Source organism: Martes martes, assembly GCF_963455335.1.
Source record: "Martes martes genome assembly, chromosome: 8".
In the NCBI taxonomy this organism is placed as follows: domain Eukaryota; kingdom Metazoa; phylum Chordata; class Mammalia; order Carnivora; family Mustelidae; genus Martes; species Martes martes.
In genome coordinates, this window is record NC_137895.1 from 862,268 (window position 1) to 874,294 (window position 12,027).

The 12,027-nt window shown below is 61.9% G+C and overlaps 1 protein-coding gene across 8 annotated transcripts in view; it reads left to right on the forward strand.

The window, feature by feature from the left end:
* The window catches only part of BRD1 (bromodomain containing 1), a 42,544-nt gene that overhangs the window by 12,213 nt on the left and 18,304 nt on the right, over nucleotides 1-12,027 (forward strand). For all 8 annotated transcript variants that reach the window (XR_013967265.1, XR_013967266.1, XM_080811246.1 and 5 more), the window contains exons 3-5: nucleotides 5,619-5,775; nucleotides 11,397-11,528; nucleotides 11,735-11,863. Coding sequence is in view for 6 of the 8 variants with exons in the window: in XM_080811246.1 (XP_080667372.1) it covers nucleotides 5,619-5,775; nucleotides 11,397-11,528; nucleotides 11,735-11,863 (418 nt within the window). In the remaining 2 variants the exon portion in view is untranslated. The remainder of the gene's footprint in view (nucleotides 1-5,618; nucleotides 5,776-11,396; nucleotides 11,529-11,734; nucleotides 11,864-12,027) is intronic.

Consider the following 12,027-nt stretch of genomic DNA (forward strand, 5'->3'; position numbering starts at 1 on the left):
TTTTTTTTGCTCTTTGTAGCAATCCAGGGTTTTTGTTGTTGTTGTTGTTAAGATAGATACGATGTGTTGTAGTTTATTAGGTTATTTTTGTGGACAATCTGTGAGGAAACGATGGTGTGGTTGGGGTTCTCCGTCCCTTCATTTTTTTGTCTTCTGTCCAGGCTCAGTGCAGGCCGGGACCGCAGGCCGAGTGTCGGGTTGATGGGGCGGGAGCGGACAGCTTTGCCTCGGTCCTGGCACTTTCCAAGAGTTTGCCTTTTTCTGCCCGTGGGCGTGCGCTTGCTCTGTCCGCTGGTCGGTGCCTGCGGCATCTTGGTTCACTGACCCTTCGTTTCCCTGAAGGCCTCAGGACGTTCTTCGGGAAACTTCAGACGGCCTTCCCGTCGGCGTCCCCGTCCCCTCGGCCCCAGTGCCCAGCGGGCCCTCGGGGTCTGCCGGCCGTGTCTCGGCTGTGGTGGCCTCCCTGCACAGGCCACCCCTGGCGCGGGCCGCCGTTCCCCGAAGTGTCCCCGGCCTGGGCGCGGAGGCCTCGGTCACTTGTCGAATCCGTGTCCCTCACGTCCGTTTCTTCACGCGCCTGGGGACGAGTCTCTGGTGAGGAGCCAGTACGTTTCGGTGTCCCGGGGTCACCGCCTTCTCTCGCTCCCGGAGTGAGTTCCCCGCTCGCTCCCGCAGCCCCAGCAGGTCCTTCCCGCGCGCGGGTCTTGCTCAGCTATGGGGCGTCCTGTCGGGCTTCTTGACAGACCTTCTGGGAATCTGGAATCCCGGGGAGTCCCTTGACCAGTTCGGTCACCTCCGAATTTGTGCCCCTGTTCCGTCTCGTCCTTGTCTGGCTAACCGCGCACTGCGGGTGTCTCTGCTTGCGGGAATCCTCTCGGCCGCCACTCAGTCGTGTTTATACTTTGCTGCCGCTGTGAAGGCGGTGCACACCCCAGCCTTAAATCCTCCTCTCTTTTCCATTGGCAAGAATGTCCTCTATCAGGGCGCCTGGGGGGCTCAGTGGGTTAAAGCCTCTGCCTTCGGCGCAGGTCACAATCCCAGCGTGCTGGGATCGAGCCCCGCGAGGGGCTCCCTGCTCAGCGGGGGTCTGCTTCTCCCCCTCAGTTGCTCCCCTGCTTCTGCGTGCTCACTCGCTCTGTCTCTCTGGCAAATACCTAAATGAAATCCTTAAAAAAAAAGAAAGAAAGATCACCGTCTGCGTTTCTCGTGGGAGCGGGGAGGAGGGGGCATCTTTATGTCGGTTCCGAACCTGGGAAGCATCTCGCGCGTGCCTGTTGCCATTGGTCTTGGGAGGGGAGCCTCTCCCAGCCCTGCTGGCGGGGCCCTCGTCCCTTGGTGGGAGTTGGGGGTCATGGTTGACCTGTTGCTTTCCACGTCTTTTGAGATGATCACGGTCTGCGCCGCACCGCTGGTCTGTGAGTTCTCCTTACAGAACTTGTCATCTCAAGACCACCCCTTGCCTTCCTGGGACAGCCCCCTCGCTCCTGCTGGGTCGTGTCAGTTTATACGCACGTGTTCCGGTTTGGCGTGTATGTTCGCGGGTGACTTTGGCCTTTCCCTCGTGTCCCTGCGGCCCGTGAGTTGGAGCGCCTGCCTCCTTGGCGTGGGGCGCACCTGCTGTCCCCCCGGCGGCTGGCAGGAGGTTGCCTGGTCTTCCCGCGGCCGACCTCTGCTGAAAAACTATCTTTTTTCCTTTCCTTTTGGGGGTAGGAGGAGGGTTTTAGACTATTGATTCTGTTCTTACAGTCATTACTGTGAACGTATTGAGTTTTTCTTTGTACCTCAGAAGTCAGTTTGGGGAAGTTTGTTTTTTTCCTGGGTTGGTTTCCTGTCTCCAGTTTCGTGATTCTCATCTCTAACTGATTCCTTGTTCATTTGTCCTCCCCATGCTCGCGCCGTGTCTGTGCTCTGGGCAGGGCCTGCCAGACGTGGCTCACCCGTCTCTTTGCGAGCAGCGGGGGCGGGGCTCTGTGTGTCGTCCTCTTTCCATTTCGCTGGGTGTGGCTTGTCTGTTCCCCCAGCGTCATCGAGTGTTCTCGATGGACAACATTGTCAGTTTTAGGTGACAGCGTGGTGATACGAAGCTCGCCGGGGTTGTGGGTGTCAGGCCGATGGCTCGCCCTCCGTGACACACAACTGAGGTAGCGGTGGTGGGGGGCTTGGCGTGCGGTGAGCCCAGAGTCCCGTGGCCGGTTTCCTGACTTATCTCGGGGCCACACATTACAGAGTCAGCCTTTCTCCTTTTTAAGACATTTTGGATATAAACCACCAGAATAATCTTGAAAAGCAGTGTAGCACCTCCCGCATTTTTGAGTTGAAATCCAGCATTTTTCATTCTGAGATCAAATAGCTGAAAAGTGTAATTTCTGGAATATTAAAAATAGACACGAGTGAAGAGGCTCATCATTCCCAAAAGGGAACTGAGTGGAATCTGGGTAGTCGGGCCGAGTGCCTCTGTCTTCCCCGCCGGGGCTGGTTGCTGTCCCGCCACCGTCGCTGGGCCGCGAGTGCCGAGCTCTGGTCCTCACGCAGCGGGGCCGCCGCCGGTGGCACGGGCTCGGGCAGACGGAGCCGCGCGGCTTGCAGCGCCTTCCCCGTGAGCGGCGTGTGCTGGGCGCTCGCCTTCCCCGTGAGCGGCGTGTGCTGGGCGCTCGCCTTCCCCGTGAGCGGCGTGTGCTGGGCGCTCGCCTTCCCCGTGAGCGGCGTGTGCTGGGCGCTCGCCTTCCCCGTGAGCGGCGTGTGCTGGGCGCTCGCCTTCCCCGTGAGCGGCGTGTGCTGGGCGCTCGTCTTCGGGAACGGGGCTTTGCAGAGATGGCTGGGCTCCGCGCGGTTGTGCCCGCTTCTTGCTCTGATGAGACACACCCTCCCGTGGTTCTCTTCCTGGTTTTGTTACCGTGGACGTGAGTCTGCATCTTGATCGCGTACGTGAATAGAAACTGTGAAAGCAGTTTTATCATAGCAGGTACTTGATTTACAACACTTTGTTCCAAATTATACGCCAGAGTTACACATTGGTGTCTTACCGCCGACCTTCTGTTGGGCCCTTCCCCAGAGCCTGGTTAGTTTTCATCTAGAGGCACCGTGTGTGTGAGACACGTTCAGCAAGGCTTGAGAAAATCGAACTCTTAAACCTTTTTATATCTTTGCCAAATAGTGTTTTTAAAAAAAAAAAATCTAAAGGAGCACCTGGGCGGCTCAGTCGGGTAAGTGTCCAAACTCTTGATTTCGGCTCCGGCCGTGATCTCAGGGCCGCGAGATCGAGCCCTGTGTCGGGCTCCCTGCTCAGTGGGGAGTCTGCTCAAGTTTCTCTCTCTCCCCCTCTGCCCCTCACCCTGCTTGCCGTGTGTTCTCTCTCTCAAAGAGAGAAATTAAAAGTATTTAAAACACAAAGGGAGGGAGAATCGTGCAACAAGCACACGGCCCTGGGGTAAACACCCCTGTTACGGCTCCGTCCTTGAGACAGAACCTGGCACGCCCCCCCCCAGCCCTCCCTGCAGCCCCTTCCTGTCCTGGGACTCCTGCTGTCTGCCCCGGTGTGGGACTCGCCCGCTTACCCTCTTCCTGAGCACCAAGGTGTGCCTTGCCTTGAAAATGACACGGGGCCCTGTCTGTCTCTCATTGTGTGAAGGTCCCTTGTGGTCTCTGTCCCGTTGGAGTTGAAGTGTTGGGGAGCCGTGTCCCCATCCTGCTGCGAGGCTCCTGGGCCCTGTCCCGTGGCCAGGCCCGTGTGGCGGGCGTTGTCTCTGCTGTGCTCCAGCGTGGTCCGCCGCCCTCCGCCTGCTCTGCGGTGGCTGCGGGGCTGATGCACGCGTGCTCAGGGTGGGCGCTGCTGCCTCCCGGGGGCTGGGGTGTGACCGAGGGAGCACGTGGGGGCGCCCACCCTGCTCCTCAAGGACTCGTCGTGGTTCGTGACGTGGATCCAGCTCTGCCGAAGGCAGCTTTTCAGTAAACGCTGCAGGACCACCTCGAAACGCGTGTTCTTCAAAGCTTTGCTGCTCCCGTGCGTGAGCTGCCCGTGGCTCAGAGATCTCGACTCTGCGGAGGTGGCGGCTTGTTTCATGAGGTTCAGAATCCTTATTCATGAGCTTGCCCTCAAACAGCGCTTCCTTGAATCTCCAGACTGTTCAACACTTCTGTTCCCTCTGTGTCATTCCACTGTTGAAATGGCCAAGTGTGTACTTGAGGTAAAATACCTGTCTGAGCCGTGCGCGCTCAGGTCCGTGCTCCTTCCTGCTCCTGAATCGTGCCTCGCCGGAGACTGGTCAGACAGACCAACTTCCCCCCAGAAACAGCACCGGCAGCGCCCAGGGCCCACACGGGCCCCCCACAGCCGAGCAGCAGAGTGCGTGGGGCTGCGGGCAGGATCCCGGGGGACCCCGGCGCCTTCTGCTGGCGCCCGCAGCAGCGTTGGAGAGGCTCGTGGGTGCAGTGACAGGTGTCCTCCCACGGCTTCTTGACGAGGCTGCGGGACCCGGGGGCCTTGAAGGGGCAGACCCACGGCCCCCTGCTTACGGGCAGGCTGCAGACAGACCTGAGCACGGGTTCTGCGCCTGCTCGCATCAGCCCTTGGCGTCGTCTTTTGGGGTCTGACGGGACTTTCCTGGCAAAGCCCCCCCCCCCCACCTGTGTCTGGCACAGAGCTGTGCCCTACCTCAGTTCCTCAGCGTCGGGTCCTTTGGCGGGACAGACACTCGAGTTGTGCCTTGCCACGAGAGGCCGTGCTGGTTCTGCGCGTGGAGCACAGGTGTCGCGGGCTCCAGGAGGGGGCAGCCCTGCGGGGGCATGCCCTGCAGAAGTTAGCAGCCAACCAGCAGCAGCGTTTGGGACAGTCTTGAGATGAGCGGGCGCTGGACGTGGTAGAGCCGGGGCTGTTCTGGCCGTTGGGATCATCGATCATTTTGTAACTTACGATTTACTTTCTTCACAATTTAGTCTTAAAATTGCTTGGTTTTGTCCTGACATTTTCAGGTTTGGTGTATAGTGAGGAACACCTCATTTCGTTTGTATTTTCATTAAGTTCTTAGTTGATGATTGAGTCTTTATTCTCTTTCAGTGTCTTTGTGAGGCACATCTGTGAGTCTCCGCTTTGTTTCAGCAGGGAGGACGGTAACAGGGATGGGGAAGCTCTCCGGCCAGCCTTGGGGGGGTTTTTAGATGATGATTCAGAACTCCGTGCATGTGTTTGCACAAGCCCCGTGCGCCGTGCAGTCCCTGAAGGGAAGCTGTGTCCTGCGACTTGAGGATGCCCGTGTGCTAGCGAGGAGCCGCTCAGCCGTCCGCAGCCGTCATCCCCCGCCGTCCCCTCTCTCGTCCCCTTGAGGGGACTGCTCAGCCCACCCGGCGCAGCAGCCTTTCACGGCCGCTGGGTGCGGTCAGCGTAACGTGGGAGGAAGGGAGAGCTTCGCCACTGTATTCTCCTCTTCTGTGTCTGACTTCTCCGGAGGACGCCTGTGTGGCTACGGCGGCCCGAGGCAGCCGTTCGGTTCGCGTGTGGGCTGAGCGCGGACGGTAAAGTGTGGACGTTGGTTTGTGAAAATGGCCCTGTCCTTTCTCGTTTCCACCGTGAAACACGCTCCTGTGCTGCGTTAGAGCTAAACTCTGAGTTCTCCGTGTTGTAGGTTGAACAGGATTGCGAATCAGGTGGCGATCCAGCGGAAGAAGCAGTTTGTCGAGAGGGCCCACAGCTACTGGCTGCTCAAAAGGCTGTCGAGGAACGGCGCCCCGCTGCTGCGGCGACTCCAGTCCAGCCTGCAGTCCCAGAGGAGCACGCAGCAGGTACGTGGCCTCCTGCCCTTGGGGCTCCCTGCAGCGGCGCCCGCCGCACGCCTCCGGCTCGGGTGTGCAAGCCCCGTCCGGTCCGGTGCAGATGTGCCGCGGGCCCGCGTCTGCCCTGGGCTGCTGACGCTGCCGGCAGTGTGGGCGACTCGTCTGTCCACGCTCCGGCTGTTTCTGCCCACGCCGGGGACGCCAGGGAAGTCGTTAGTACCAGGTCGCACGGGGCGGGCCTGCCGGGGGAGTTGGGGTGGCAGGTGGTGAGACTTGGGCCCCTGGGACGAGCGGGCCTGCCCGCGTGGTGGGTGGGGGACGTGCGGGGGGTGGTCTCGGGGCCTCGCTCTGAAGGCCCGCTTCACGGTGACCCCGGTGGGGAGGGAGGGAGACGAGAGCCATAGGAGGGGGCGGGAACAGGACTCGCCATGGGAAAGAGCACAGGCAGACCAGCTCGGGGTGTCAGCGCAGCTGGTCGTGTCCAGCCTGCTGAGCGTAGGACATGGTTCTGGGGGAGCGGATCGGGGCAGGGAGGGAGTGGCTCGGTGAGGCGTCGCGAGCGGACATGGAGGACAGATACGGCTCTTCGGCCCATTGCCGCAGGTTCTTGACGAGCGCGCTCTATGCTGGGGGCGTGGGCGGCTTCGTAGGGGGAGCTGTGACCATGGTTGGCCTCGGGCCTGGCCACCTGCTCAGGCCAGGAGGCCCGGAGGCCCCGGCAGAGAGCAGAGTCCCCTCACGGCCCTTCCCTGGCACACTGGGTGCGCAGCAGAAACCGGCCTTCCCGAGAGTTCGCGGCGGGTCGCCACGCGGCTGCTGTCATCCAAGAGGCTTTGCTGCTCTCTCGATCCCGAGTCGCCAGGTGGCCGAGTGCGTTGGAGGGGACGCCGTCCGATGCGGCTGCACGCTGTGTTCCTGGATCCCCTCAGGGTCCTGGTTGGTGGGGTTCTCTGTGGGGGGAGTGACCCCCTCCACGGTGGTCAGGCTTGGGCCGCAGCTCCGTGGGGGCGGCTTGGTTGTGGCCGGCGCGAGTCCGTTCCTCGTGTTGCCACTGTCGCCGTGCCGTCAGAGGGGTGGCCGAGACAAGTGCTTGAGGAGAGAACTGACACCCCGTGACCCCCTGTGCCAGAAGAAGTAGTTCCTGTCTCACTGCTGTCCCTCCTCCTTGGTCACAGCTGGTGATTCGGGTCAAGCGTGACTCTCTGGCCCCTGGCCCGGGTGATGGTGCGCTTCCCGGAGAAGCCTGCATCTTGACCACCTTGATTCTGTGGTGGCAAAAAGAGGCAAAATGTTAACACATTTAAGTGCTTAGCTAAAACATTTTTTGTGGGTTTTAACATCTTTCTTATACTTTTTTTTTTTTTGAAGATTTTACTTATTTATGTGAGAGGGATGATGGCGGGGAGGGGGATGGCAGAGGGAGGAGGAGACCAAGTAGGGGTGGCGCAGCAGAGCTGCAGGGAGAGGGGGAGCGGGAAGTGGGCTCTCTACTGAGCAGGGAGCCCGATGCGGGGCTCGGTCCCAGGACCCTGGGATCATGAGCTGAGCTGAAGGCAGACGCTTCACCGACTGAGCCCCCCGGTGCCCCTGTTACAGCTTTTGAAAGCCACAGAGAAACTGAGGATTCTGGGCCTCTGTGGAGTTGCCCTTGACCCTTGACCATCTCTGGGGAAGGAGAGCGTGCTTCTTGGAGCCGATACCCCTCTGGTGGTGCGGTGATTGGGCCGACCCACTCCTGGGAGGCCCAGGCCAAGTGCCTGGCGCCCTCAGCACCATCTGAGTCCTGTCCTGTGGTGTCCAAGGTCGGCTGGGCCGGCGGCTGCTGCGCCGAGTACTCCCGTGTACCACAGGCGCCCGCTCAGTCTGAGGTCTTGGCGACCCTGGACGCGGGCACACGTGAGGCCAGGCTGCTTGGACCTCCCGAGACGCACTGGGGCTGCGGCTGGTGTGGGTGCGCCCTTGTGTGGTGTGCGTGCCGCCCACGCTGGGGGCTGGGCACGTCCTGTGCACACTTGGGCCTGGGGCCTCGAATCCATGCTAAACCCCATCACCCCGGAGGTCTCTGTTGGCGAGGTCTGCTTCAGTGATAAGCTGCCTGTTCGTCCCTCCTCCCTTTGGGAATGGTTGGGAATGGTGTTGGTGTCCCCCTTCGGGGCTTTGTGGGCCAGTGGGAGTGACCACATAGGAGATAACGCCTGTAGGGACTGGAACATGAGCTGTGGGAGTGCTTGTGTCCTCCGCAGAAGGGACCGCCTGGAGTGGAGTGAGTCTGTGCGGCTTGGATGAGGGTGTCCTGGCACGCACCGGGGCCAGTTCCTGCAGGGCAGGTCAGCGGCGTGGCTGTTGGAAGCCCCCTGTGTGGCCTGTAGAGACCTCCAGAGTCACTCCGCAGAAGGGCCGCACCCAGACTGTCCTTTCCTGCCTTGCCCTGTAGGGGCTGATGGTTTCCCAGGATCCAAAACAGGAACGTTCCCCATGGAACATTTGGGGCTTGGTGTGACGTTGATGTACTTTTCAAAACTGGGACATCTGTGACTTGTTTGTACTTCTGGGTGCGTACTCTGGGCCAGGCTGTGCAGGAGGTCATGGGCAGCCCTTCCCTCCCATGGCCGACCTTTAGGTGGGGAGATGACAGACGGATGGGACCAGCCAGTTCGAGAATGAGGCCCCCCCCCACCACGTCTGGGCAGAGGAGGCACCTCGGGGGCCGGCCCCCGGGCTGGCCCTGCTGGACGCTGCTGTGCACAATGGTCTCAGAGGAGGTGGCTCAGCTCTTCTGGTCTGGCCTGGAGCGTGGGGTTCCTGCGGACACCTTCCTGGAGCCTTCATGGCACCGTCTCCAGTGCCCGTCCTCCACCATCCTCAGACCCTGCTTGGGGTGAGGGTCGGTGGGCGAGTGCTGGGGGAGGTGGAGGGCAGAGCTCTGGTCGGGTCCCGCAAGGCCTAGAACCGGCCCGTCCTCCGGCTTGCTGCCGTGCCTCCCTCTGCCGCATTTCCATGTCCTCTCTGGTGGCTTTAGGACAATACGGTCACCTCCTGTGCTGGGACTGAGCTTGTGGCCATCCAGCCTGCAGCTGTGGGTGTGAGGCTCAGCCCTGGGATTGGGCGCCTCCCTGCGTCCTGTTTTAGGGACAGGGAGCACGGCCTCTTGGGGCCTTCGGTCCTTGGTGGTGTCCTGGGGCTCGCGTGGGTGTGCTGCGGTCCTCACCTCCTTGGGGTGGCCCGCCCCGTCCCCTCTGTCCCGCCCCGTCCTGTTTGTGAGGTGGGGTTGGTAAACAAGGTCTTCTGAAGTTCTCTTTCCTGATGGCTCTTCGGTGCCAGAAACTGCTTTGCTTTTCTTCCACTTCACGGAGTCCTCCTGGGTAGGTTTTTTTTTTTTTTTTTTTTTTTTAAAGATTTGTTTATTTATTTGACAGAGATCCCAAGTAGGCAGAGAGGCAGGCAGAGAGAGAGAGAAGGAAGCAGGCTCTCCGAGGAACAGAGAGCCTGATGCGGGGCTCGATCCCGGGACCTTGGGATCATGACCTGAGCTGAAGGCAGAGGCTTTAACCCACTGAGCCACCACCCAGGCGTCCCTGGGTGGGTTTTCACTGCAGAGACGGCTCACTGAACAGAATCAGGAAACTCAGGCCGCTTTGTGTCGATGAGGCTGCTGATGCCATGTGCGTCGGGGTCGGGTCCTGTCCTGCGGGCGGCGTGTGCAGGGAGTGCACCCCTCTGCGGCCGTGCGTGCGTCTTCCAGCTGGGACCGTGAGCGCCACGGCCAGCGCGGCACGGGGCACTGTACCTTCTTCTTTGTGGGATCGTCAGGCTCAGTGTCCTTTCAGTTGGTGTTCTTGGAGTGTTTATTTGGACCAGTGGACCGAGGGGTTTTCAGGTGTTTTTGGGGAGTTTGGTTTTCTGAATCTACTTCTTAACGTATTTATTGGCCCCATTTACGCAGCTGATGTTACCGTCAGCTCCTGCTTGATGGCCTGAGACTTGGATGATTTCTTTTTTGAAGTAGGCTCCGCGCCCACTGTGGGGCTTGAACTCAGGACCCTCCGATCAGGAGTCGCACGCTCCTCCGACTGAGCCAGCCAGGTGCCCTGATGCCTGAGACTTTTAAGTAATGTTAAGACAAGCTCTGTGACAGGTGGGAGGGTGCCTGGAGAGGAGGCCCTGGCCTAGCCTTTCCCATCCCTTTGATAGCTGGGAGGGTCTTGGTAACCTCGCCGCTGACTCTCTGCCCGCAGACCCTGAAGTGAGGACACAGGGTCTGATCTCAGCATTTGTCACCTGCCAGGTGCTCAGCGTTGAGACCAGGAGTGAGGGGCGCCTGGGGGTGGGTCCCTGCCTGGTGGGGGTGCTGTTTCAGCTCTGTCTGGATGCGGTGGGCTGGGAACCCGAGGGGGTCTGCGCGTGTGGAGCGTGTCCCAGAATCTGACAGAGGGCGATTGGGCTGAGGCTGCGGGTGTGTGTCTGCAGAGCAGCAAGGTAAAGCCAACCGGGGCCAGGGACGTTCTCGGTCCGGGGTCACGTGTGCGCCCTCGCAGTAGGTGTCCTGGGCTGCTGTCGATCCGGAAGACTGCATGGGGACAGATGGAAGCATCTTAGTGGAGCGGGGACTCGGGGACTCGGGGACTCAGGGTCAGGGGCAGGAGCGCCCCGACTGCTGCTTCCTCCGCTGTCTGCACTGGGTCTGCCCAGGAGCTGTGGTTGGCCGAGGGCGTCTTCCGCTCCTGGCTGTGGCCTTGGTGGGGCCGTCCATGTGCCGTGCCAGCACGCAGGCTCTGGAGCCGAGGACAGGCAGCAGCGCAGGAGCAGACGATGGCCCGTGGGCCTGGTCAGACCTTGAGGGACCAGAGAAGGGGGGGGGCGCAGGTGAGGGCGGTGGGGCCTTGCGGGGGCGGGGAGAACGGCCAGCCTGGGCCTGGGGCGGGGCAGGGCGGCAGGGAGCCGTGGATAGGAGCACGGAGGCCTAGGGTCGTGATTTCCTGGAGCTCGCGTGCTGCCCCGTGCGGGGAAGGGCTCTTTGGCCGTGGTGTGGGGGGGGGTCCTCAGCTGCTGTGGGGCGTGTGTTGTGGTCCTGCTGCTCCTTGGTGTCTCTGCCACGGTCAGAGCAGCTCTTCCTGCGTCTCGGTCCGAGATGCGTCGGGAGGGGGCTGCCATCTGTCTGCTCTGCGCCGCCTGCTGTCCCATGCTCTCTGGATGCAAGTTTATTTTGGAAAATGCTAGAGTGGAAATGGGTCAGTCGAGGGCTGTGTTGAGGTTAGTGGCACGTGTGTTTTGCCACGGGAGGAGGAAGCGCTCAGAGGGTGACCCCAGGCGTGGGGATTTCAGAGCCACTTGGTGGGGACGTGTCCCCGGGGCTGGCTCCCTGCGCCGTCCATTCCCGGGCTCGGGGGCGGGGGAGCAGGTCGCGGCTTGCGACAGCTGCCCCCTCCCCTGAGCTGTTCCCCGGCCGGGGTCCGGATCCCCGTTGCCGAGCTTGTCCGCTCGGCTCTTGGGTCTGGAGCAGGCCGGCCTCTTTGGGAGCCTGCGGGCCCCTGCGGGCGAGTCTGTGCCTGCGGCGTCTGCTCTGGCCCCCTCGACGGCCCCGGGTTCCCCTGTGAGCGGCTCTGCGGCTGACCCTGCGCTCCTCTTGTCAGAGAGAAAACGATGAGGAGATTCAAGCCGCCAAAGAGAAGCTGAAGTACTGGCAGCGGCTGCGGCACGACCTGGAGCGCGCGCGTCTGCTCATTGAGCTCCTGCGCAAGCGGGAGAAGCTCAAGCGGGAGCAGGTGAGCCTGGGGCCCCGCGAGGGCTGCACCCCCCGCCCGCCCTCCTCCCGCGGCCAGGGGTGTGGCCGGCCCGTGGTGGGTGTCCGGGGGCTGGGGGCGCCCTGTGGAGGTGCTGGGCGGGGGGGGGGGCAGCGCGGGCGCTCGAGGGGCGGTGGCCGGCGGGCGGGGGCGGGGCGCACAGCACAGCCCGGTGCCGTGTTCCGCAGGTGAAGGTGGAGCAGATGGCCCTGGAGCTGCGGCTGACGCCGCTCACGGTGCTGCTGCGCTCGGTGCTCGACCAGCTGCAGGAGAAGGACCCCGCTCGGATATTCGCCCAGCCCGTGAGCCTGAAGGAGGTGGGTGTCCGCAGCCCGGCGCGGGGCGGGCGCTCTGCTGCTCGCGGGGGTCCGCCCGCTGGGGTGTGGGGTGCGCCTGCGGGGCTCCGAGTGTTTGGTGTTTATGGATCACGGTCCCTTCGAGGTTAGGGAGGCGCTGGTTTCAGCGTCCAGTCTCGGGCACG